This window comes from Pseudochaenichthys georgianus, chromosome 3 (assembly GCF_902827115.2).
Source record: "Pseudochaenichthys georgianus chromosome 3, fPseGeo1.2, whole genome shotgun sequence".
Classification (NCBI taxonomy): domain Eukaryota; kingdom Metazoa; phylum Chordata; class Actinopteri; order Perciformes; family Channichthyidae; genus Pseudochaenichthys; species Pseudochaenichthys georgianus.
The window spans coordinates 45,135,346-45,162,322 of record NC_047505.1 but is presented as its reverse complement, the minus strand read 5'-3'; the positions used below and the strand labels follow the sequence as shown (position 1 = coordinate 45,162,322).

Below are 26,977 nucleotides of genomic sequence, written 5' to 3'. Positions count from 1 at the left end.
CACTGAGATATAATGAAGCTAATTTAATCTCATACATTCATGGGATTTATGTAACAGTAAGACAGAGAATGTAAGTGTGCACCCACATGCAGTATTTGTGTTGTTATATGCTGTTGTAAATACTCCTGTTGTCTGCTGAGTTCAGACTCAAGTCCTGCGTGTGATGCCACATTCAGGACATTCAGTGTCCTTTTTTAACAGAAGACCGTTGCTAGAAGCTGCAGCTAGACTGCAGAAGCATTAGCTTTTTGTTTTTGAGGATGGAACAACTTCACACACGGAGGCTAGACCTATACAATTCATTTATTTTGGTTCATAAATTAATGTCAAGACATTTATGTTATTGATTTCTGAAGCACTTTCTAAATAATAAAAAGAGAGTTCATATGTATTTACTGCATGTATGCATTGATGAAAAATAAGCCATGTGCAGTAATATAGAAAATTGAGGATGCAACGCATTGGTATGAATCGTGATGCACCGGGATATCGAACCGAATCGAATCGTTGACAGGATAATCGTAATCGAATCGAATCGTGAGACCAGTGAAGATGCACAGCCCTAGTGTCCAGGGCGGGAGATGAATGTGATTGGTTGTTGGTCGCACGCCAGTCACGCCCACCGGCAAGCTTCAACGCACGCTGCCGTGTGGACGTACCGTAACTGGTCACTGAGCTGCAGTTCGACCCAGGGTTAGTTACGCTCGACCCTCGGTGCTCACAACTTCGATTTTACAGTATTTCAGTGACCCGTCCAGCCCTGTATGGAGGCATTTGCATTTCTTATTGGCCTCCATTTTAGTCAGGTTTCCTTTTAATTGTATCCCTTCACTGTAGAACATTTTATTAGCAGGGCTCAGTTATTTATGAATTGTCATTTGAACCCAGTGTGGCGGCTCAATTCCAGTTAAGTTTGAGTCGCCGAGAGGCTAAGCTTGGCTTTCTACTGCGACGCGTTTTCATTGAGAAAGTCCATACTGAAGTAAGATAGGTTGAAGGTATTTAATAAACAAAATCAAAATACACAATAACTTAGAGGGACAAAAACGGTCAACAGAAAAGATGTCAGCTAGCTCACCCTCTGTCATCCCGACATGAAACCGGTGACCTATACACAAACCACACCCATGTGACGATTGCCGGAAGTGCTCAAAAATACAAATAATAATAAACTCAGGCTAAGTACTGTAGCATTTTGGCTCCTACACCCAATATAATGTGTGTGTGTGTTAAATTGCAGAACTTTGAGTTCTCTCATACCTCATAACTTTTAATGATTGTGAGCGCTAGAGTCCAAAATGTAATTATTTTCTCTTACTATAAATAGTCCATGAGTATACTGTAGCTACATCTCTTTAGCAACCACCTCTATCCTGCTCGCATATATAATGACTATAGATGCAATGCATTCTTGAGTTTGCTTTACTTGTGGTTCACAAGTAATTTTTGTGTGTATTGTGTTTGAAATGTGATAAAGGACAAGTTCAAACTGTGTTCCTTGTATTGGACAAAATCACCTGGGCCACTGCCTACAAATAAACATTTTCAGACACTTGGAGCATTGCCCATTTTCACACTTACCTATTTTGAGATGCAATTACTACGAGATGTGGGCTTGGGTCTTTGTGACTTGGACTCAAATAGAGTGGCGGTCACTTTCTTAAGGAACTGGAGACTCGCGAGGGACCTGACTTGGGACTTTACTTGCCTTAACTAAGGACTTCACTTCCCTAAGAATAAATGTCTTTTATTAAGAATTGGACCAAATTACTAGCCAGTTGCATCACTGAGTTGCATGGCTAACTCTCTAGTTAACCACCCTGATAATGAACTGCTGACAAGTTCATTCTGCTTTGCCTTTGTTGGCACTAGTTCTTCGAGGTCCCATTGGGAAGAGAGTTACTGCGTTCAGTGCGTTGTAATGCTGGTTGGCTCTCTTGGCTCAACTGACACATTTTCTAAAAGCATATTATCAGAGTTTTAGAGAGAAACATGGCAGTGCTGACACAGTATCATACCATAGTGGTCGGCCTGACTTCTGTATTCTCCTGCACTCCCTGTGTTCTAGGAAGGCTTAAAATGACAACATGTGTCATCAATTCCAACTCAAAAGTTATGTATTTTTTCCAAATGTATTTTCATCACCCCTTTTGTTAATGTTTCCATTTGTGTCACTCTTATAGTAGTGGTATCATAATGTTTCTGATGAGGAAGAGATAACTTAGATGGAACTTTTATAACAGATTCAAGATAACTCAGATGAATGCACCAAGATCCTTAGTAATGATCAAACCTCAGTTATTAATGTTCAACTAAATGAGGTGTTGCAGATGTGACTGAATACATGTGACTCATAGAGGAATTATGATTACAATGACAAAGAAATCAAGTATTCTAGTACTAGTATTGCTACAATCTAGTCTTTGTTGTCTGTACATTGCAAACATGAACTGCTAAAAGCTAATTCTGCATATTTAAAATTTGCCAAAAATTACATGATTGAATATCTAGAAAACCAGGAGGAGATGGGAGCGTGTTGGTAGTGTCAGAGGGGATGGAGCCGTTTTAACCTTACTCTGATTCACATTGGTCATTCACTGTGTGTGTGTGTGTGTGTGTGTGTGTGTGTGTGTGTGTGTGTGTGTGTGTGTGTGTGTGTGTGTGTGTGTGTGTGTGTGTGTGTGTGTGTGTGTGTGTGTGTGTGTGTGTGTGTGTGTGTGTGTGTGTGTGTGTGTGTGTGTGTGTGTGTGTGTGTGTGTGTGTGTGTGTGTGTGTGTGTGTGTGTGTGTGTGTGTGTGTGTGTGTGTGTGTGTGTGTGTGTGTGTGTGTGTGTGTGTGTGTGTGTGTGTGTGTGTGTGTGTGTGTGTGTGTGTGTGTGTGTGTGTGTGTGTGTGTGTGAGTGTGGCAGAGAGGACTTGTAAAAACCAACAATGCCATTCTTCTTTTTCTTTTTCTTCTCTCGCTGCAGCCATGTTTTTGAAACCACCAAATAGAGCGAGATTTTTGAGCTTTCCTTCTCCCTCGCTCACTCCCTATTTTTTTTTTTGTGCTCCTTTCTGTTTTTCTCTCTCCAGCTCTCTTCCCATCCCCCTCTCTTTCTCTCTGTCTCTCTCTCCCTTGCTGTTCCCCTTTCCTCCTCTCTCCCTATTTCATTCTCCCTCCCTCCCTTTCTCTCTATTGCTCTCGGTTACCATCACGCTTTACCCCTCCCTCTCCTCTCTCTCTCCCTCTCTCACGTTGCACACTGCCCCATCTCTCTCTCTCCCTCTCTCACGTTGCACACTGCCCCATCTCTCTCTCTCTCCCTCTTTTCTCTGTCTCTCTCTTGCTTGCTCTCCCTCCACATCCTCCCCTCCCCCACTGCTGCCTCTCATTTTCTCTCTCTCCTTCCCTCTCTCACTCACTCCACCATTTCTCTCCCTCACTCGCTCACTCCCCCTCCCGTCCCTGTTCTCTTTATCTCTTCCCCTCCCTCCCCATTCAATCCCTCTTTCATTCCGTGCAATCATCTGTTCTCTCTCTCTCTTTCTCTCTCTGCTTCCTCTATTACGCCCCCATTTTGTCCTCTGCTGTTTCCCTTTCTCTCTCTTTCCTCCATGTTCTCTCTATCCTGTTGTTCATCACACTCGCCCCCCATGACATTTCTAATACAAACTTTATTAAAAACAACTGTTTTCTATCGCTCAAAAACACATTAGGGTTAGAAACTGTTTGGATTCTATAATAAAAGCTTCATCTCGCTCACAACATGTTTGTTTCTTATTTAACCCGTCCATCCGTGGTGCTTTTCCCTGGCCTCTGTTATTCACATTACCCCAAATATAAAAGCCTTCCTCCTTTAGCAATCTTCCTCAGAGCCGGCGGTTTCCCCCGACATGCCGGTGCTGTTTGTCCGTGTTCAACAAGTGGCTAACTGGCCGAGCTACAAAGGAACCGCAAATGACAGTCATCGTCTTTTCAGGAATGTAAACTAGAGGAACCAGGTGACGGGCGGCCTCACCTGTCCGCGCCACAGACGGGATGGACTCCTTACCTGCAGTTTGACGCATGTTGAGGTTTAACTGCAGGTAAAAGTGTTGCTGCTATGGCTGGCAAAATGATCTGAGAACGTAAAAGCAGTCGCATACTAATCTCCTAAAGACCATACTGTGTGGTTCTTTGATACAAAAGTCAAAAGTCCAAGACTGTACATAAAAAAACATGGTTCAAGAAGTCAACTACAAGTCCCAAGTCGCATGTTGTCAAGAGACATCCAATCGAGACTTTTTGAGAAAACTAATTTTCGTGCAATCTATCGTTTGAGTTAACTTTCTATTGCCATGATTAAATAATTAAGTAAAAATCTGTTTTGTTTTTTTATTAATGCTACAACTCACAGTAATTATTAATTCCACAAAATGTAAAAAAATGCCACCTTTTCAAAGTGAAGCATATGTGTGTTTTTCCAACCAACAATTTAAAATCCTAAAAATAAATGTAAAACAAAGAAAAGCAGAAAGTCCTCATTTTATAAGCTTTAACCTGATATTGTTTTGCCATTGTGCTTGATAATTTCATTTGTTTAATCGACTTACTCTTTGACCCGATGAGTAATATACAGTATACCCAAATATTGCCATGGCGAGATACCTTATGACTCTGAATTATTTGCAGCCAGCTCTGTCTGGACCATGAGCAGCCCTACCCCTAGGCATGTTGTGTAGCTGCATTAAAAAAGATCCATTTAGTTTCCTGTATATGTCAAACTGTATTTATCTGATGGGCTCTGGTCAGTTTGAAGAAAATAGGAACTTCTGCAACAGTTCAAATAATTAAAGATAGATGAATTGGCTGTTTTCATTAAAGGTTTACAGCAGAACAATGCAAAAGAAACCGTATAAGGTAGATGGTCCACAGAGAATGTAAAACATTTGCTAAAAGTTTTCATTTTGTAGACGAAAACATTGAAATCAGTGAAGTCAAAAGACACCCCCGCTTGTCATGTCTCAGATCCTGCAGTATTTCTTTATGCATACTCCAATATGACACATTTAAAACAATTCGTAAAATAAACCAAAAGACAGGGAACCCCGAAGTGTTTCTTAGTCTTAAGGATGCTGATAATTGTATCTGTCAATTCAAAATGTCGTCAGAAAAGTTCCTATAATGTATCGAGCCCATTGAGCCAAAGGTCCAAGAATCAACCATCATCAACAAGATACGTTTCAAGCTACAATCCGGATCTCCCAAACCTAATTAGTGTTTTTATTTGTATTTATCTTATATGTATGACATTTACAGAATGTTCTTTTGTTTATTGTTGTTATCTAGACTAAGTTTATCTCATACATTTTGATCTGATCCTCACTTCATTGCTTTCTGATACATGCCTTTTCATTCGTTGAACCATTTGGCGGTTCTTTCACACGTAGAGTCAAAGTGTTCCACTGGAGCACACTTACTCTAGCTTGAAAATGGGCAATACTAAAACACAGAAGCTGCCCGGGCCGTTTGAAACACAGGCTGTTCTGCACATCTCAATTAGAATCAGAGGATAGCTCCGACTGTAGCTCGACTGTCCTGTAGTTGGCTCTGGGCCACGAGAAGGTGCATTCTCTTTGAACGAGGGTCACTTCTTGGATTATCATGCTGTGGCTATCGAACATGTTGCAGAGAGAACTCACCTTCAACACAATGACAAACAGCATCTACAATTACAATCAACCAGCCATTCACTCTTGGCAGCTTTCATGGACTCACATCGTCTCAGGACACTCCAGCTAAATAAATGAGCTCTTGTCTCTTCGCACCCTTTCTTGAGTCCAAACATGTGTTTACTTTACACCGAGTCAGTTTTGCAAAGACATCTTGAATGAAGGTGTTCAATTCATTTCTTTGAAGGACGTGTTTTGATTACAGACGTGTCTCTTGCTTCCATAGTTTCATTTCGTCATTGGCAGGATGTGCTTGACCTTTTTGGACTCTCAGGCCACCGTGGTCATCGTCTCATCTCTGTGCTTTCGCTAATTAAGCTTGTCACCGGATGACGTGAAAAGAGATTGAAGTTTTTCCTCACTCGAACCCGTTTCCTGGGGTGTCGATCGGAGGACTCATTTGTGTGTGGGGTTGAAGGAAGGAGAGAGGAAGATTAGCTTCATCATCAACAGCAGCGCAATGCCTCTTATTCTCTCTCTTTACCTTCATTGCTCCTGCTTCTTTCCCTTCATCCATCTTCCATTTCTTCTTATTCTTTTACCGCATTCTGCTCCACTCTTCCCATCCCCCTCTGTCTCCTTCTCTCTCTCTCTCTTTCTGTCTCCCATCCACCCCCCCCTCTCTTTTCTTTCAGTATTCTTTCCTTCCTCTTCCTCAACATCTTCTCTCCCTCTTTTATTCACTCATCTCCTTGTCAGTCACCTTCCATCTCTTTCTCGTCCTCTTTCCCTCTCCCTATCACACACTTGCATCCGAGTCCGTGCATGAAACAATCTTCAAACACTTTTGAGAGAGGGAGAGACAGATGGACAAATGGACGGACGGATGGACGGACATTGGGGAAGGCAGAGACAAAGAATGACAGACGGAGATGTAGAGTGAGGCGAGCCAGCCTGGAGGATCCATCCTTTCACACCGATATAATGTGCATTTCATTTTTGTTTTTTGTTGTTGTTGTTGTAAATGTTTGAGGTGCCCACTTATCATGACACTACCAAGGAGCCAAGTGCAAGCCAATCATAAAAAAGCTGCTTGTTTGTTTATTTTAAATCTACTCCCCCCCCCCCCCCCCCCATGCTGATTCGTCGGAAGGACGTTTGTTTGTTTGTGTCTGGTCTATGTTTGTGTGACCAAAAATGAAACTGTGTTGAAGAAAAAGAAGAGGGTTGGAGGCGGGCAAAGTAAGCCCCGCCTCCTCTCATCCCTCACGTATAAATAGGAGGCGAACGTAGCCCGTTCTCACTCCACACTCCAGTGAAGAATGAGATCCTTAAAGCACCTGAAACCTCACAGCAAGCGGAGCGCGGTGAGTTCATCGGCTCTCACTCGTAGCATGTCAAGTGGTCGTTTCTGTGCCGATGACACTCACAGCTGAGAGGAGAGCTGCTGGCTGAGATGCTTCTCTAGTTTGTTTTTAAAGTTGCCATTTGCAGATTCATCCTCACTAATTGAGAATCGTGTCTGGCTTTAACTCCATTCGCCTTTTTCAACTCTTCTTCCGTCCTCTTTCTCTTTTTTGTATATCTTTCATTCTGTCTGGCTTTCATTTTGTCGTTTCCTTTCTCCTTCTGGTTGCTCACTGCATCTCTCTCCCTTCCTCCCTCTCTCTCTCTCTCTCTCTCTCTCTCTCCCTCCCTCCCTCCCTCTCTCTCTCTCTCTGTCTGTCTCTACATATCTTGCTTTCTCTTTCTGCCTCTTGCTCTCTTTTGACTGCTGCCTTACACTCACCCTCTCACTCTTTCACTCCCCTCCCTCTCCAGTGTTTCTCTCTTTCTCTCTCAGCCTTCCTCCTCCTCCCCTCCTCACCCACCCCTCCTCCTTATCTCTCCTTTATTCTCCCTTTCATTTTTCCTTTCTCCCCCCTCCCTTCCACTAGACGAGTGCCTGCTCTAAGCTCTCTCTCCTCCCTCCCTCCCTCCCTCTGTCTCTGCTTTTTCCTCTTTCTCCCCCCTCTGTTCTCTCTCTGCTCTCCCATGTTTTTTGTCTCCCCTTCTGCTTTTCCATTCTTTTTTATATTTCTTAATCTTACTCCTTTTTCTCCACTTGCACTTGCACATGTGCTGTGTGTAGATCAGTAGGCCATCTTCCACACACACACACACACACACACACACACACACACACACACACACACACACACACACACACACACACACACACACACACACACACACACACACTAGCCATACATGGTTAGCACGCTGGAAAGGATGGTGGTGTCTTTCATAGCGCCAGTGTCTCAGCCACTCTATCCAACGATGTGCCTTAAGACAGTCCAGATTGTGATGAGGTTAGTCGCTGCAGGAGGAAATGTTCTCTGCTTCCTTTGTTTTTCCTTCCTTGTGATGCAATAAGGGGCTCCTTAGAATAAAAATAGTGTTTTTCTCCTTCCTTCCTCCTTGAAAACCGACTCAAAGTGACGCTCTGATTGGACGATGACCTACGACACCTTTTTGTCTTCATCAGATCACTTTGATGAAGGACACATTCTCGTTGGAGGACAGTTTGCTGTAGTTTGTCTCTTGGTAAATCATTGTCATTATTAGTGTCCTGTGTTGACAATTTCGTGCTTTTTGCAAGTTATCAATTGAGAGATTTGGTGAAACAACAATCAAATGTTTCAGGTGGCTGGTTTCGGTGAAACCCTTCTTGCCGACGATGCAACTTAAAACGCTGATGGAAATAAGAACCTTGGTTTAATTATTGTTCTAAAAATATGTTACCGTAGATGATTCTGAACAACTAAGTTTGACTGACTATATCTCTTTAATCAGATGTATATTTTCTTCCTTGCAGTACTGATGTCTTGTCTTTGCTTGTCTCTCTGTTCCAGGAGGAGGCGAGCCGGCGCCTGGGTAGATGTGAGCCCAAGGTAATGGCCAGGCTGGTGGACATAGGCACACAGACAGATCCAGTGGTTGTGCTGTCCCTGGCCCAGGCTGCCGTGCTAGGTCTCATCTCCCAGAATGAAGTGTTTGGCGCCACCATTGCACCCAACGGCTTCTACACCGGCGAGCCCAAAGAGTCCCCCGCACCGACAGTAGAAGGAGTCGACTACGAGTACGCAGACCAGCTTATCGGAGCCAACGGAGATTACCTCGGAGACAACTTGGGAGAAGACGGACAGATGCAACCCAGCTGCAGTCAGAGGAGGTGGCAGCAGGGGCCCCCTCAACACCCCGACACAAAAATGGTGGGTCCCGATCGCCACAGCCTTCAAGGCGCTGACATTTCCACATCACATGTGAAAGGGGAAGTGGTGAACTCTGGGATGCCCTCCTGTGTCCACATGCTGAACAATATGGCTCCCAGAGGCGGATTAGTACAAGTGGACCCGGCCACGCTCAGAGGCACCAACAAGAACTGTGTAGAGTGTGAGCGGGATGTAACCAACCAGACGCAAGCCAACCCACACGTTCACCCTCCTCCCCCTCAGGTGGGCCACAGAGGAGGGGAGCAGGGCCACAGAGGGCTGCAGGGCCAGCGCCCGATGGGGGCCCACGGTCGAGGTGGCAGAGAGGAGGAGGAAGAGGTGGAACACCCGGTGAACAACATGATGAAGCCCACGCAGCAGGAGGAGGCCATCAGCAGCTACTTCCAGACCAGTGAAGTGGGCAGCTATGATTCGGCAGAAATGAGCATGCCGAGCGAGTACGAGGACAGCAGCCAGAACATGATGTGGACGGACGGGAACACGGCGGCGCAGCACCCGCCGCCGCCACACCCCCAGCCTCCTCGTCGGCACGGCGGCCGCAGAGTGGACCGGCTAGACATCAACATCCAGATCGACGAGTCTTACTGCGTGGACGTGGGGGACGGTCTGAAGCGCTGGAAGTGCCGCATGTGTGACAAATCGTACACCTCCAAGTACAACCTGGTCACGCACATCCTGGGCCACAACGGCATCAAACCGCACGCCTGTCCGAACTGCGGGAAGCTCTTCAAGCAGCCCAGTCACCTTCAAACCCACCTGCTGACCCACCAGGGGACGCGGCCGCACAAGTGCACCGTCTGCAAGAAGGGCTTCACCCAGACCAGCCACCTGAAGCGACACATGCTCCAACACACCGACATCAAGCCCTACAGCTGCCGCTTCTGCCGCCGCGGCTTCGCCTACCCCAGCGAGCTGCGGGCGCACGAGGTGAAGCACGAGCGTGGGCGATGCCATGTGTGCTCTCAGTGCGGCATGGAGTTCCCCACCTACGCCCACCTCAAACGCCACCAGACCAGCCACCAGGGGCCCCACACCTTCCAGTGCACCGAGTGCAACAAGTCGTTTGCGTACCGCAGCCAGCTCCAGAACCACCTGCTGAAGCACCAGAGCCCGAGGCCTTACACCTGCTCCCAGTGCGGCCTGGAGTTTGTGCAGCTCCACCACCTCCGTCAGCACTCGCTCACACACAAGGTACTGACACCTCTCACACCCTGACTTCCTGACTGCTATTGTTAAAATCATTCTATAAATATTTCCTGCATTGATAATCAGACTGTGGAGAGAGTAGAGTTATGGCTGGGTAAAGTCATTGAAATTGTGATAATATGTATCGTATTTTTTGGGATATAGTAATATCTTTTCCTGGTTTTAAGGATGCATAAGAACAAAGTGATATATTTTTCTGAAATGAATGTACTTATATCCATATTACTGTGCATTGGTCAACCCTGCAATATGGTCACATTATCTATATTGAGGTTATATTTGGTCAACATTGAAGGGATATATGATTTTCCTCATATTGCCTAGCCCTAAGAAGAATACAAAAGCACACACACACACACACACACACACACACACACACACACACACACACACACACACACACACACACACACACACACACACACACACACACACACACACACACACACACACACACACACACACACACACACACACACACACACACACACACACACACACCATGTATACATCACTTCAGGGGACATTACATTGACTTACATGCATTTCCTGGAGACTTATCCTAACCTTAACCATAACCAACACATGCATAACCCTAACCCTTAACCTAAACCTAACCAAGTCTTCACCCTAAAATTAATGATCCCCCTCATGGGGACCTCCAATTTGTCCCCATAAGGGAAGCCAGTCCCCACACGTGACTATGTAAACAGATTTAGGTCCCCACAAGTATAGTAATGCTAGACCACACACACACACACACACACACACACACACACACACACACACACACACACACACACACACACACACACACACACACACACACGCACCCTCTGTTCATCTTCTGTCTCGACCTACTGTTTGTGTGTTATTTCAGACGTGTATTGTAACTAAAACTGATTTGGGGACCGGCAGCATAGAAGTGTGTAAACGGCAAAATGTCCCAAATCAAGGACAGCCTTTTTTCCATATTTGTTCTATCCTTGTTATAACCCATTTATTGTTGGAGGGCTAATAAGCAGGACATGTGCCTGTGTACAGTTACTCACCCATTCTCTATTCAACAGAGGATGCTCCAGGCAGTGTCCTGGGGAGAAGAGAGTATCTTGCTTTGAAGAAGTGTGTCATGTTAACAAATAAGGACAAATCCCTTGCAAGATAAATCCCCATCAAATGTTTGATTAAGGAAATGACAGGAATAGATATGTTGGTTCAGTGCTGCTTTGTCACAACTATTTGATTCTGTAAAAACGCAATACTGCGCCTCTTCATGTACTCCTCATTATAGTTCCATCTGAATGAAATGTCTGTAATTGCACAGCCCCCCTGTGTGTTCCACACACAATTAGTCGCGCACACAGGTAGGGAAGAGAGAGAGAAGATGACACAGAGATCACAATGCATTACTTATTATTACAGGACTATCTTTTCACCAATTATTCAGTTTGAGGTCGTACTAAAATACTTGACATGTGACATCTTGACGTTTCTATTCACAAACCACAATCTCCATCTGGATGAGGTATTTTTCTACCAGACCTTTAACTTCCTCATATAGATGGAGCAGTGGATAGATAGAGTATCTACTATAAATCACACGGTGACAAAAGAAATTCTGAATTCCAGAGGATTTATCTACATTTGATTACTTTCGAGAGAACAAAAACACTAAGCCACAGTCATCATGAGCGGTATTCTCAGTGGAGAGAATATTCTCTTGTATTTAAGCCTGAAGTCTGTTCACTGCTCCCCCTGGTGGAAAACAGCGACACTACACATTTGTTTTGCAGACATTGTGGGGACGACGACTGACAGTCAGCCAGATTTCTCTGCTTATACAAACACACAGTCACTTGACCCGCTGGCGACCTGTAATGCATAGTTGTTCTTCTCAATAAACCAGAATGCATGTATCCAAACCAATTGGTGTGTCTGCTGACATCAAAGACAAAGTGTGTGGTGCAGCAGCTGACAAGCCTCAGGGCTGTAGATGTGTTCTGCTTCTCCGGCTGCCGCTCACTGCTTATACATGTCCTGTCGCATGTGCTTGATTTTACAGGAACCACATAAAGATGAGTCGCTTAGGGTTTCTTTCTTTCTCTGTACTTAAAGTAATTTATTGTGGTACACTTCAAAATGGCTGCCATAGATGCCAAACAAATGAGAACCATCCCACTGGCAGGATGTGAATATTGTTACGCTATTATTTTAAAACTGTCACTGACATCCCAGACAACCGGTTGGTTTGCCTTCATAGCCCTCTGCTAAGCTGTTATTCCTTCCTTGTTGAAGATCAAACCAGATACTACCTTTCAGTTGATAAGCCAGTTGTTTTCAAAGTGAAATGCTTGGGGCCTACTCCGAGACCAGTGCCCCCAAAATGAGATAAGAGTTTCAGAGATATAAGAACCCTGTTGATCGTGCAGTTATGTAACACGTCTATATTGGGGGTACAACATGAAACAACAGTTCATATTATTGGATTTTGTCCCTCCCAATATTGTTCCTTATCTTACTTCTTTTACCATATCTCAATGCTTTGGAAATCCCATAATGCTTTGGGGTGAAAACAACAGGAAGTATATTGTTGCCATGATGATGGGTTACACCAGGGCTATTCAATTACACATTCAGTAGGGCCAGATTTTATAACTACAAAATTCAGCTGGGCCAGACATTCAGCGGCCTGTAAAAAGCGGGTAATGACCCATTTTAAACCAACACATATTACTGCGATGAAAAACATGCAATTTTTATTCATTGTTCATCTAACAAAGGTACGTCAAAAAGTGCATAAAAACACAACAAATTAGCATTAATTTAACAGAATCTGAAAAAAGTGCACAGTTGTAGCATGACATTTGTTTGCTTTAGAAGTCAAATATTCAGGTTTTTTTTTTTAACCAGGCACATCACAAAGTGCATTTAACTGAATACAATAATAGCAGTCTTAATAAATGTCCTCACATACAAAATAAAATTGGATACATATGACACATGCACATCAAAAAGTGCATTAACAAACAGTTAAAGAGCTCCAATGTAACAAAAAGAGGTAGTACTATAATTTTTCCACTTTTCAAGTAATAACAAAAAAAATCATACGTTTTGGTCACAATTGACCCAGACACATTACAAAGTTCATTTAAATGAATACAAAAATAACTGTCAAACCCTGCACAAACCCATAACAAGGGATAAGGGTAAATAACATGAATGAATACTACACTACACGTCTACTATAGTAAACTAGGTGCTTACTATCACCTCATTTGTGATTTAGTCATCGCTGACTTTTTTTTTTAACAAGAGCAGTGATTTTTGGCTCATTGGATGTCAATGCAATCCTAAAACATTGGTGAAGAGTGCTGTCAGTCAGGGAGCAGCGAGTGCTACTTTTTATTGAGTTCATGTGTGAAAAGCTTGATTCACATGTGTATGTTGATCCAAACACACTGAGCACACAGATCGCTACTTTCTGAACGAAGGGAACTGCTGTTTTTTGACATCGCTCCAAAACTTTGCTGGCCCGTTAGTGCGCTGCTCTTGTGCCATGGTTACGGATGAATGCATGGGACCACTTCCTTTGCTCTGGTTGATACGTCCCCCTCTATTGCAACAGTGAAGGGGTCTCTGACAAAGCCCATCACCTCTGTGGGCAGAGCAAGTCCATCCAATCAACCGGCAAAGTTCTCTTTCAACCTCGCAATGAAATCTGTCATCACATCTGTGATTTGTTCCGGGGATGTGATGTGTTTGTGGAGCGTCGGAAAATGCAGCATCCGACCCGTACTCAAGTCGGTCGCGAAAAGGTCCAGCTTGACTTGGGCAATGACTCGCGCATCTGCTCCACAAGATCAATGCCCGATTTGTCTCTGTTTACGCTTCAGAGTTCCGAGAGACATGTTTTAGAGTTGCTATCATATGACCACCGTTACTAGCACCACTAGATACACTTTCAAAAAACGTGTTGCGTTGTGGTTTAGTGGTTTCTATGCAACGCGGAGTGTTGCATTCATGGTCTGTACTAGTGTAGGAATTTAGCCACGGGAGGCTGGGCCACTCGGGAGTTGGTTCTGGGCCGCATCTGGCCCGCGGGCCGCCATTTGAATAGGCCTGGGTTACACAGTGTTCTAGGTTTTTTTAGCCTTCATTTTGACAAAAAGACATCGTGAAAAATGTGCGGAATTAGCTGTTAGCTGTTACTGTGTGCGATGTGCTGCTCATGGATGTTTAGAAATGATCCCTGGATTACTCGGATTGGACCTGGATTAACCCTTTGCTTTCTGTTTGGACTCTGCAGGGGGTGAAAGGCCACAAGTGTGACGTGTGTTCCCGGGAGTTCACCCTGTCGGCCAACCTGAAGAGACACATGCTGATCCACAACAGTGTCAGACCCTTCCAGTGTCACGTCTGCTTCAAGAGCTTCATCCAGAAACAGACCCTGAAGACCCACATGATCGTCCACCTGCCTGTGAAGCCATTCAAATGCAAGGTGAGTGGTGGAAGTGGATACAAGAGAGTATAGATAGATGGATAGACGGACGGACAGACGGACAGACAGACAGACAGAGAGACAGACGGACAGACGGACAGACAGACAGACAGACAGACAGACAGAGAGACAGACGGACAGACAGACAGACAGACAGACAGAGAGACAGACGGACAGACAGACAGACAGACGGACAGATAGACAGACAGACAGACAGAGAGACAGACAGACGGATAGACAGACAGACAGACAGAGAGACAGACGGACAGACGGACAGACAGACAGACAGACGGACAGACGGACAGACGGACAGACAGACAGACAGACAGAGAGACAGACGGACAGACGGACAGACGGACAGACGGACAGACAGGCAGACAGAGAGACAGACAGACAGACGGACAGACGGACAGACAGGCAGACAGACAGACACTTTGTTGATCCCAATTTTGGAAATGTTTGCGTTCCAGCAGCATAAAAAACAAGGCGTTGTACATAAGAGAAATTAAGACACAAGAAATAAAAAAATATTTCTGAAATAGCATAAAAAGTTAAAAAATATGTACATGTGGAAATACAGTAACAAATATAATGCAGGATATTATTGTGCAAGAATTGATTAGAGGAAGTGCACGATTTTACAATCAATTTTGGTGTGAAATGAAATGTGATGGCGCATTTTCAGTTTAATTTAATATAACAGGATTATGTGAGGAGGATAATACGCTGAAATTCACATTAGTGTGGGCGAGAATTTCACTCTAAGCTTTGAGGCATCCGTTATAAGGCAGGATGTTTTCATCTCCAACTACAAGAAGCTGCTCTAAAGTGAATCTTTAAATTAGTTGATGTCCTTGTCAGTATTTTATGTGGTTTCTTTATTTTCCTCCAGGTGTGCGGCAAGTCTTTCAACAGAATGTACAACCTGCTGGGCCACATGCACCTCCATGCTGGCAGTAAGCCCTTTAAGTGTCCTTACTGCACCAGTAAGTTCAACCTGAAGGGGAACCTCAGCCGGCACATGAAGGTCAAGCACGGGATGGAAGTCTCGCCAGAAGGACAAGGTGAGGCCGCTGCACGTGTCCTCACGTTTTATTCTACAAGTCTTATTTAGCAGCCAGCGAAGGTTCAACGTCTGAGGTCTTGTTCTCAATCCCCAGCAGTGGCCCTCTGATTGTAAACCCATTTATAGCATGCTTCGACGGCTTTAAAGCGAACACCCAAACTATAAAATGATACACACATGCCTACACATTCAAATTATTGACAGTGTCTGTGGTGAATGTTTCGTCATGTTTTAATTTTGAGGTTAGATTTGTATTTGTAACTATGTTTTTATTCAAATGAATCATCCTTGTGCTAAGCCATATATGTAGATATCATATAATTGGACCTCTTCTTGTTCCTGTTTCTTAATGCAAATGGATATTTCTCCCAGACAGGCGAGAAAACAAATACAAATACAATTGCTATTTGGAAGATAAATCCGTGATGTCATTATAAGCATTCAATTTATTCAATCATAGCCACGGTTTGATGCATTGTGGTATCCACTTCCTCTTGCTTGTCTTTGTCTTTTTTAGGCAACATTTAATTTATTTGTAATATGTTTACAATTATTGCAACATTATATTTAGCAAGAAAGTCCGTACAAACCTGAATCACCAAATCTCTCCCTCGCAGCTCTTAATTAAGCCGGCTACAAGGAGTGTTTGTGTGTTCAAATCGTAATTCAAATGACCGGTTCGTTGTTGCTCTTTTTAATCAGAATAGTATTGGAGAACTATCTAGGATTTGAAATTGTGAGGCTTTATTTAACCATATAAATACAAGTTAGAAGTTTTGTAGCATAAATGTATGAATAATATTATTTTGTTAATGTTATTTTTGAAGCAACAACCCATATTTATTAACCTTAAAGCAACACAACAATGTGAGACATGGTTTGTAACCTTAATGACCAAAGTTCGCCCAGGACATATTTGAATGTGACACGTACTTAACAATACTGTTTGTATTCCCCAGTAGTTCTTCCGGAACTGGATAACCAGGGGGAGTATGAAGGACAGAACTTCAACTTCACATCACCAGACAATATGGACAATGGTGGCTCCCAGAACCTTACTAAGCTCACCACGGCTAACATGGATGACATGGAGGAATATTACAACTTTGGGAAGGATACGAGCAGCTACGCTACACCTTGAGAGGCGATGAACCAGAGGACATGTTTTCTTCAAGGCAGAAGGAAATCACAGAGCTGTTGTCAAGGCTATGGGAGACACTGGGGACGAGTTATTTTTTACTTTTAGTTTTGGCCTCTTCCAGAACAGCCAGAACTGAAGGACTCTGATGGGAGGCCGGGAAGGAGGCGCACGTCAGAGGAGACGCTTTAGCTCTGCTGCTGAGGGCAGAGACACTGAACATGTTGACGCTGGTCCTCTTTTGGGATTACTTCACTTACCCACTCAAAGACTTTCACTGGCGGACAGTCAAATCTGTATGTTGTGTGTATGTATCGGTTATTTGAAGAAAAAAACGAAGAAAAGAAAACAAGTTGCAGAACCATCAGTTACATTTAAAGTGATAGAAATTTGTTTGCCATTTTTGTAATTCACCACCCTTATATGTTTGACTGAAAGTGCCAGCTAGATACTAAGCTTCCACCAGGTCAGCTATTTACTCACTGTATATCGAAGTTTGGATACGTAGTCACAACATGAAGCTCAGCGTAAATTCTTTCAGGAAGACTGGTTCCCACGCTCTCATTCACAATTCTCCCTCACTCACTCGCCGCCTTTCTCAATTAGCAAAAGGCCAAACTCACCCCAGCTAACCAATCGGCTGCGTCTTGTTTCCCACAGCCAATCAGAACATCAGACAAAACGTTTAAATCCGCTCTTCTCTCATCGTTCAGGAGAATTGATGCAACCCTCCTCCAGCTGTTCAGACCCAAGGCAGGACAGCCCAGAAGAACCCTCATCACTCCGGATTTTATTTCCCCTTAGTATTCACCACCACCAGTGTCTGACCCCGGGGGGGGTTTCTCTTTTAGTCGGCTTCCCCTCCCCCTAATTCATCACAGTATGATGGTCTCATCTCCAAAAACACTATCGCGCACACGGCAATACAAATGCCATCAACCTCAACCAAGTCTCTCCTGATTGAAATATCCATAGGTTTGAATGCTCTTACTAAATCGTTCCTCATTGTAGTTTCTTGCCCAGCCCTCAGTTTAAAAACAGGACGCTCTCTCAGTGGTTTTCTGCACCGGACATTGTAGCCTCCATCTCTCCAGGGCACTTCCGACCAAAGGTGCTACTGCCCCATGTCGGCTGATACCGGAAGACTTTGTCAGCGACATGCAAAGCCCTGTCACTGTACAAAGGATTCTGCAACATGCCGTGTTTCCCCACCTTCTGTCTCGCATGGTTTAGCTGGACATTAATAATCTATCCCGTGTGCTGAAGAATATACTGCTCAAAGTTCTTGATTTACTGAGTGAACAATACAAAGCACTTTCTCAATGAGACCTTCCTTCAGTAAGAGTGAACTCATTCGCCTTGAGGAGAAGAGCTGGGGGAGCTAAGATTGTAGAATCTTTCAAGCCCCCATAACGGCAATATTATTGAACACAAATAGAAATGTTCTCTCAGTGCGTGTTTTGTAAACTGCAGTTTCACAGTTTAAATGCAAATTGAAGAATCAGCAGTTTGTATGAGGATCAGCAGGTTCGGGTTTTTGTTGTTTGTAGTTTCAGCACTCTTAAATCCAGGGCGGTTTTCACTTCACTTTCTCAATTCAGAAGTATATGTCCTGCTTATTTTGAAACGGCACTTGAAGTGGATATCCAATCAGTAGATTGAAAAGAAGAGAATACACTTTTGGGAGGTCTTGGTTACATTTTGTATGATTGAATTGAAAGTGGACTGACAATTGTCCTGATATCCATTAATCTGTTTTGGGGAAGGCCGTCAGCTCCCCCTGTCCTGCCATGCAGGTCAGCCTTGATATGCACACTAAACCAGAGGAAGGGTCTACTCGCTCTTCTTCGAGATGAGGAAAATCAAACTGACCTCGTGGAAAATGAATTATTTAATAAAGGTTCTCTTGTTTAAATGATGGAGACTGGAGTTTTAATCTCTGTTTTTCGAAGGTTTTTTTTTCCTGTCAGGTATTTTCAGCCGTTAGGCGTTTGTCTGTCAGTTGGTCCGCCACTTTTTTTTATTTCTTTTTTTAGTCAATTTATTGAACATGTCGGAAACATAACATACAACAATAATAATAATATATATATATATATTCTTTTTTTCTCACTCAAAATAATAATCATAACAAAGTACAAAAAAATAACATTACTCAAGAAAATATAATAATAATTCTCAAACAGTCTGTCATGTTCAACAGGGGCAAGAAGAAGCTTAAAAAAACGTTTCTGGTCCCACCACCTCTAGCATACATTTTTCTTATAAATAAAATATTAGGTCATCGTCATCAGCGACATGTTTGTCTTGTTAATTTAGTCTTTGATACGGACTGCAATTGAATTATTATTGAATGGATTCCTATGAATTTAGTACAGAGTCAGACACTCTTGATTCCCGGGGGTTGTAGACGACTGGCTTTGGTTACGCTTTTAGTGAAGTGTCTTAACCTGAAAAGTGTCCTACATGTTGGTTTACGATTGAACACAAAACATACAAAGAGTCGATGCACCGAAGAAACACACCCTTATTTAATTGTATAAGCGTTGTTTCATTATCGTGCACATACGACACATACAGGTCAAGAAATTGAGAGATAGTACCACTATAAAAAAGATAGTTTTTGCTATATCCAGAGCTGTAATTGCACCAATCCCACTGAGATGTAGGGTGGAAACGACTACTCTTAACCCATATAACTTGTCACATTCCCATCAGCCTCAGCTTGTTGTTTGTGATGATTAGCAAATGTTAAATGGCTTACATGCTAAACTAACATTGTGTTAGCATATCAACCTTAAATAAGAAAAAGAGCAAAACAAATTGAAGTCTTCGGCCATTTGTATTGTATGCAGTGAGGAGGTTAGTGTTTTGCTTTAGGGCACCTTGTTGTTGTTGAAACTGAAATGTACCTTTTGGGTTGTGTCTCTCTGAAGCCTCAGCCATCTCCAGTGCAGACCCAACTTTAAGGTGTGCTCTCATGGGTTGGTTCTCCACTGTCTCACGGATGCTTGGCATTGTGCACGGATTACACTTCCATAGGAAATCATTTCCCAGGAAGTGATTGAACAATCTGCTCAGAGATATGACTCTTTTATGGCTGCCGATCATAAGTGAGAGCTGCTTTAGCACTTAACAGTTTCACAGGAATGTTCCTCCTGAAAGGAAATTTAAACACTGGGAAAACGTAATCTAAATGCTAATTTCTGGTAATTTTTTTTGATGGAGGCACCTTGTTCCTTTTCTTTTACTTTCTTTGTACTGTGAGAGAGACACGAGCATATTTCCTGTCAAGCCATTTGAGTATCATATGCTGTAGAATAGACAGAGAATTAACAGCAAGAAAAGCACAATATCAAACTAAATATTGTTTTGTTAGTGTTTGTATTCTCCACATTCATTTTAATTAAATCACCAGCTAGGCCTAAAAACCATTGTATCCACACGATGAACAGCATCTTATTTAGATGAGGAGAAACGTTGCTTGAAGGTAGATTCAACTTGTGATTGACAATCTGACACCATCTTCAATTTAGTGCAGAAAGCCTAATGTATTCTCTTCTCTATCTTTATTAGAGATGTTATTCTATTCTCTATTCTGCAATACAAGCAGTTTTAAACAAGGATTAATAATGATCTGCAGGTGCATTTTCTTTTTGCCTAGAATGTCAGGTTTCAGTGTAATGTGGTGGTACTTTAAAGCTTTCATACACAGTGCAGCACCTCACTGTCCGACTGTGACCATGTCGACATCTGCTGGTGTGATACTGTAGTTGTAAGTACAGCAGGGAGCTCTGGCAGACCTCCTTAGATCCGGCCCCCTGCTGGTGCGAACACACTCACTGTCAGGCACTGGATGGTGCATATGACAACCACTAAATGAGCATCACGCATGAATGCACTGCTGGAAAGGGGCTCATGTGCAAGTGCATGAAATTAAACTGTGAAGTGAAATTGTACGTGGCCAGCATTTACTTTTAGGGATTATGAATTCAACATCTGGATATGTCAGTTCTCTGGAGCCCCTGTGAGGAAACCTCTACAGCGCCCCTAGAGGATCTATGGATATAACACTGGCTCAACATTACAGACATGAGCGTTACGGAGGATTCAACTGAGCACGACTTGGCATTCCTTCAACAATATCCCATCTGAAGTTCCTCCAGAGGGCTTTATAACCTCTAAACTTATCACACCAAAACTTCCCAGTGCTATTATTAGACATATTTTGTTCAAATGAAAGATAAAGGCTTCTTCATCACCATAAATATAATTGACCCATAGGAACATATTACACATACAAAGGGATAATGATTTCTGTCCCTGAGAACCCTACGGTAAGTAAAAACCAAGTTAACCTATTTAATAATAATAATAATAATAATAATACATTACATTTATAAAGCGCATTGATCATTGACTGATTTAGATCAGCTAGAGATCATCATAGATCTGAGGAATATAAAAAACGGTGTTATTTTAGAAAAACGAGTTAGTGATACAAAAACTAGTACAAAACACAAATGATGCACATATGCATCGGAGTGCTCACTGACAGTGTGACACTTTAAACGCTGACCCAGGACAAACATAAAATCCATCATTTCCACCTTTGACCGTAGACTCCAAAGACATTAGTATTTCTGAAAAATAACAATAAAACCAGAAACTAAAAACAATGATATAAAAGGTGTGAAATATAGCAGTAATATAATAAAGCATCTGTGAGATAACACAAATATACTTTGGTCCAGCTGGTAGGATTATTATTGGTACTGAGGAGTGTGAACTTTAATCCAACTAAACCCAAAAGGATATTGTGTTTGTTCTATCATGCGTGTTCAGGTGAGCACCAAACAACCAACAGTGTTTCAACTGAAGGTGAGAACAAAATGACAATAAAGCAGAACAACATACACTGCATGTTAGAGTGATTATCACGATCCTTTTATTTGCACGCTGAGCAAAACATGGCATCACTGTCCTTGATTGTATATTGAATGTGTTTGACATGGCTGTTATAAGTTAACTTCAATATTAATTCAAAAACTACAATTACTTGCAATACAAAACTGTAAGGTGGCAGAAGAACGAACACAGTGTGTGTCAGTCAGCTTTACAAATACAAAAATGTCATGGAAGGTAGTAAACTTAGTTGCTTCAAAACTTTATACAATGATTAAAACAAATTAATGGTTAAAACGAGATAAAAACGAAGTGGTCCAATCCCCCAAATGTTCATTTACACAGAGCTTTGTCCAAGTTGGTCTTAATGGCATCCAGGAAGTCCGATGTGTTGACATAATGTTCATCCAGCTTGCAGCTGTAAGACAGCAGTGCAGAGGTTACAATTATGATACAACTTGTTAAAACAAGAGAAAAGGTTTTCTTAAAGCAGACATACAACACCAAGTTTAGCATGACGGAGGGATGTCAAATGTTAACTCACTTTGCCAATCCATGAATGCAGCTGGCGAGGTCTTTGGTCATCACGCCTTTCTCCACAGTCGCCACACAGACCTGTTCTAAGGTGTGGCAGAACCTGGAGAGCAACAACGCAGAGGATTGTATTCATTTGAAGTAAAGTAGCATATTTTGTACGAGTAAATACAATTAAAAAATATGACATACTTTATCAAATCAGTGTTTCCGTCCAGTTTGCCTCTGTGCTCCAGTCCTCTGGTCCAAGCAAAGATGCTCGCGATGGGGTTAGTACTCGTTGGTCTTCCCTACAAAGCAAGGACACAGTTAGGGGTCGCTGCAGAAAACATCATTTTCAAGACTTGTGGTTGCTTTGCATTCAGGTACTTTGATGCTACTGTAGATGGAGACATTCCTTTCTCTGCCTCTTTTACTATAAAAGAACAGGATGTACTATGAAGGACTTGCAATGTAACTATAATTGACTATTAATGACAAGAATACCTAGAAAACAATTCCACTCTCAAACTTATAGCAGTTCTACTGAAAATAGCACAACATGCTAAACTCACTGTATTCATTAGGTTCCACACTGACAACTCTGTGAACTGCAGTATAGTATGGTGTCATTTGGTTCTGAAATATTCACATTGACATGATTTTAGCCCACCATTTGATTTATACAAAAGTTAAAGAAACCACTCAGCAGTGTGGCCTGGTGGTTCTTACCCTCTGGTGTTCCCGGTAGTGCCTGGTGACGGTGCCATGGGCAGCCTCGGCCTCCAGAGTCTTTCCGTCAGGGCAAACCAGCACTGATGTCATGAGACCCAGAGAACCAAAGCCTGGACACAACACACAGACACACAATACACAGACACACCTGGCATCACAAGGTAATCTGTACCCACAAATATAAGCACACAAGACGTAGCTCAGATGTAAATAATGTGTCGTTGTGACTGTGTGGCCTGAAGTGAACTGCCGACCAATCATCAAATGGAAGTGCACTTACCCTGAGCCAGAATGTCTGACTGCACGTCTCCATCGTAGTTCTTGCAGGCCCAAACAAATCCTCCAGGAGACTTCAGGACCTGCGCCACCATGTCGTCGATCAGACGGTGCTCGTACCAGATCTTCAGCTTGTCAAACTCTGGCTTGTATGTCCTAAAAGAAACAGAATATAGTCAAACATTTGTCTCATCAACAGAGACTATTTAATCCAGTGGGTTGACCATTATATATTATAACTGGAGAGCATGCACTGTTTCTGCATCGGGTTTCATAACATGAAACCATCCAGTGCATCAAGTCCTCATCCTTACTGTTCAGTATCTTACTTCTCAAAGATGTCCTGGAAAATGTCTTTGAAGCGCCCGTCGTAGAACTTCAGGATGGTGTTCTTGGTGCTCATGTATAAAGGCCACCTTTTCTGGATGGCATACTGGAAGCAGCTGTGAGCAAATCCACCGATGGACTGTGCACACAAAAACAAAACAATAATAAGGTCCACATTTTAAACAAAAACAAGTTAGCAAATGCACAGCCCAAAGGAAATATTGAATATCTAACAGATTAGCTTTAACTGTCTGTAAATATTGCACTTTTTTGCATCTTATTTCATTACCTCATCCGTGTTGTACATCCCCATCCCACAGCCGCCTGCAGGGAAGTCGTACACCTCCCACTCCCTCCGCTGGCTTCCATCGGCGGGGGCAAACACCATCTTGAACTTGCCAGGCCGGTCAACAACAAAGTCTGTGGCCCTGTACTGTGAGATTTAACAACAAACAAGAGCAGTGAGATCATTCCTCTGTCAGTTTGGATGCATCTTTGGAGAGCACACAACACACATGTTGCATTTCTTACCTGATCGCCAAAAGCATGTCTGCCGATTGTTATGCCTTGTGTCCATCCAGGGACAAGACGTGGGATGTTTTTACAAATAATTGGCTCCCGGAAAACGGTGCCATCCAGGATGTTCCTGATCGTTCCATTGGGACTTTTCCACATCTCCTTTAGCTTAAACTCTGAAGAAAATTGTATATGGATTATAAGCGTTTTCCATCTGAAGACCAAAAGCAAGTCTCCAAACAGTAAGGATACCTACTCATGAAGAACCAAAAAGCGTCATGTGTTTTTATTAACACACTCACAAATATACAACCGATTTTATAACTAACATGCAGCCATGGTTGACAATTAAAACATGCGGAAATATAAAGCAAAACATGTCATAAGGCTTGAAACTAAGGAAGCATTTTGCATCCCCTTGAGAGAAAAATGTTTACCCTGCTTTTCTGAATTAAAAAGATAATTATCAGAATGATGAAAATAGTTTCAAAACAGAAGGGACATATATGCTTCCCTGAAACCGAGCTCTCAAGTAAATGAGAGCTTCGGTTGGGATTTTGAGATATCTTGTTCATAAAAAAAAAAAACAAACAGGACAGCTCATTTTTGGAAAGCAAACGCATCATGCTTTTCTAAGTGACTGCCTGATTTGTTGTGTAACTTGAACACATAGTATTCCATCACAGATACCATATAATCACACACTATGTCAAACTGACCCTCAACTCGAGCCTCGTCGGGGGTGATGGTGGCACACTTGACAGCCACGTTGTATTTCTTAGTTGCCAGAGCAGAGTCGATGGTGACCTGGTCGTCTGTCTGGTCGCGGTAGGGCAGACCCAGGTCGAAGTACTTCAGCTCAACATCCACGTTGGGCAGGATCAGCTGCACATGTGCAAGATGTTACTGTGTTATTTATAAGAGGGCAACACTGCACAGCATACACACAAACACACACTGAATAAGTGGATTTACCCAAGTAGGATACTTGAGTTCAATGTTGAGGTATTTTTTACTTTACTTGAATATTTCCTTTTTCTGATACATATATTCATACTTCTAATCCAGCTAAATTCTGGTGGAACTTTATTCTACTTAATTCATTTGCAATCAGATTATTAATACAACCATAACAAATTATACTGTGTATTGTAGGTTAGGTTATACACGTTCTTGATCCTTTAGTTAAAGTGGACCTGCCATGCTATATATTGTAGGGCCATACCTATAAAACATGTCTGTGAAGTAAAAAAATAAATACCAAACAGATCATGCATTTTAGCCATGCCTCATTTCGCTCTATTTGCTCTTTTCCAGCCCTGTTTTTGCAAGGGCTGATTCTGCTTTTGTGGCAGACTACAGTGCCACCTACAGGCCTGGCATATGTACTACAGCGTCTCCAGCGCTTTCGAGCGGTCTCTCATTCCCCTGATAGGTGGAGAGTTGCCCATATAGGCGGAGCACCCCTTTTCTGACGTCAGAAAAATTCAAATAATAATCAGATCCGTTGCAGCCCCGTTTTTAGAGATTTGGGTATGGAGGAAAAGAGAGAGGGTTGTGTTTTCTGACACTTGGTGAGTTCCCTGACACACCGGGGACACATATTCATGTGTGAAAGACGTACAAAAGTGCATTTTGCATGATAGGTCCCCTTTAAGTTCACAAGCTAGTGCACAATGTTCTTTCACTCATGTAGGATTTTGAATGCGGGATGTTTACTTGTTAAAAGATTATTCCTAACCTTCGTCCTCCTCGGATTACCATAACCTTTGGATTCTGAATTCAAACATCCTCATGTTTGCTCGTAAGCAAAAGCGACTTACAGATTTTTGACACAAAGAAAGTATAAATCATTATCAGCTATAACTTCCAGACTGGATTTACCCTGTCTTTGATGAATTCCCATATGATGCGAGTCATCTCATCTCCGTCCATCTCCACCACCGGCTGCTCCACCTTGATGCGCTGTGAGGCATCTGAAAACAATCACAGAACATTAACTCTCATGTTGTACAGTGTAGTTTAAAGCCACTGGGGGATGATGCCGAACATTTTTGGGTAAGGCAAAACTGAGAACAAACTGATCACACCTGCATTTGGGTTAATATCTCTTTCAATGCAGGGTTAATTCTTACTGAGACAGTGACTTTCGGATTATTTATAATACCAGTATTACCTGTGTAGACTTATTTGCTCCTGATATACATGAACTCACGTGCCAAGACAGGGTGGTACCAGCCTTTATTGTAGAATTCATAAGATCCCCTTTATTCATATCCATTTCATCATACACATTTGACTCAGTATGATAAGTGGTTCCTTACTAACATCTTGCTTAAGGTTGTAGATATTGTTTAAACTTTCTGTTCTGAGTTTATATAATAAGTAAATGCAATGCTTAGAAATGTGATCCTTCAAAAAGCGTGTTAGTGTGATTCACTGATGGCTTGTTTCCAATCATCATGTGACCTTTTACTGACGTCTATTAGCTTAGTAAAAATCATTCATAAAACCCACTCACAAAGCCAGCCACATTAATGTTGCTGACCATGCCCACTTTAGTAATACATTTCGAGTCATTTTGTTAAAGTTTAATTTTTAAAGGGTGGCTTACAGTTCCTCTGTTGGAGCCTGTGACGGCAGCCGACAGCCGGTGAGAGCACTGCGGGGTTTAGAGTCAGGGAAGCGGCTGTACTTCTGGATACGGTCCTCAGGGCTTTCAGGTAACCCGCCATGTTTACCGGGCTGTTAGGGACACCTGTGCCCTCTTTTCTTATGAATTAATGTCACGCAGGTAGCAGAGCCCGGTAAAGTAGGGACACCCCGGACGTCAGCGTTTGATAACACGTCAGCTATAGAGCATGCTTCACTCTGATTGGCCAGGAGTCT

The 26,977-nt window shown here is 42.7% G+C and overlaps 2 protein-coding genes across 5 annotated transcripts in view; one reads left to right on the top strand and one right to left on the bottom strand.

Moving 5' to 3' along the window:
- The window catches only part of znf710b (zinc finger protein 710b), a 30,532-nt gene extending 11,798 nt beyond the window's left edge, over positions 1 to 18,734 (top strand). Inside the window, exons 1-6 of one of the 4 annotated variants that reach the window (XM_034076550.2) lie at positions 6,957 to 7,000; positions 8,161 to 8,219; positions 8,528 to 10,099; positions 14,421 to 14,612; positions 15,505 to 15,676; positions 16,638 to 18,734. In XM_034076550.2, coding sequence (XP_033932441.1) covers positions 8,570 to 10,099; positions 14,421 to 14,612; positions 15,505 to 15,676; positions 16,638 to 16,819 — 2,076 coding nt within the window. In that variant the 5' untranslated portion in view covers positions 6,957 to 7,000; positions 8,161 to 8,219; positions 8,528 to 8,569 and the 3' untranslated portion in view covers positions 16,820 to 18,734. Of the gene's footprint in view, positions 1 to 6,955; positions 7,001 to 8,160; positions 8,220 to 8,527; positions 10,100 to 14,420; positions 14,613 to 15,504; positions 15,677 to 16,637 lie in introns of those variants that run through there. The other 3 variants (XM_071207167.1, XM_071207166.1, XM_071207169.1) reach the window with 3 other exon arrangements.
- Positions 18,735 to 21,741: 3,007 nt separating this feature from the next.
- LOC117440226 (isocitrate dehydrogenase [NADP], mitochondrial-like) lies at positions 21,742 to 26,947 on the bottom strand. The gene is made up of 11 exons (XM_034076521.1): positions 26,703 to 26,947; positions 25,973 to 26,064; positions 24,808 to 24,973; positions 24,104 to 24,264; positions 23,862 to 24,005; positions 23,575 to 23,711; positions 23,250 to 23,401; positions 22,967 to 23,079; positions 22,448 to 22,545; positions 22,266 to 22,358; positions 21,742 to 22,139 (listed from the first exon to the last, which is right to left on the bottom strand). The coding sequence occupies exons 1-11, from the start codon at positions 26,821 to 26,823 to the stop codon at positions 22,055 to 22,057; spliced, it is 1,362 nt and encodes a 453-aa protein (XP_033932412.1). The 5' UTR covers positions 26,824 to 26,947; the 3' UTR covers positions 21,742 to 22,054.
- Between the last annotated feature and the right edge of the window lie 30 nt (positions 26,948 to 26,977).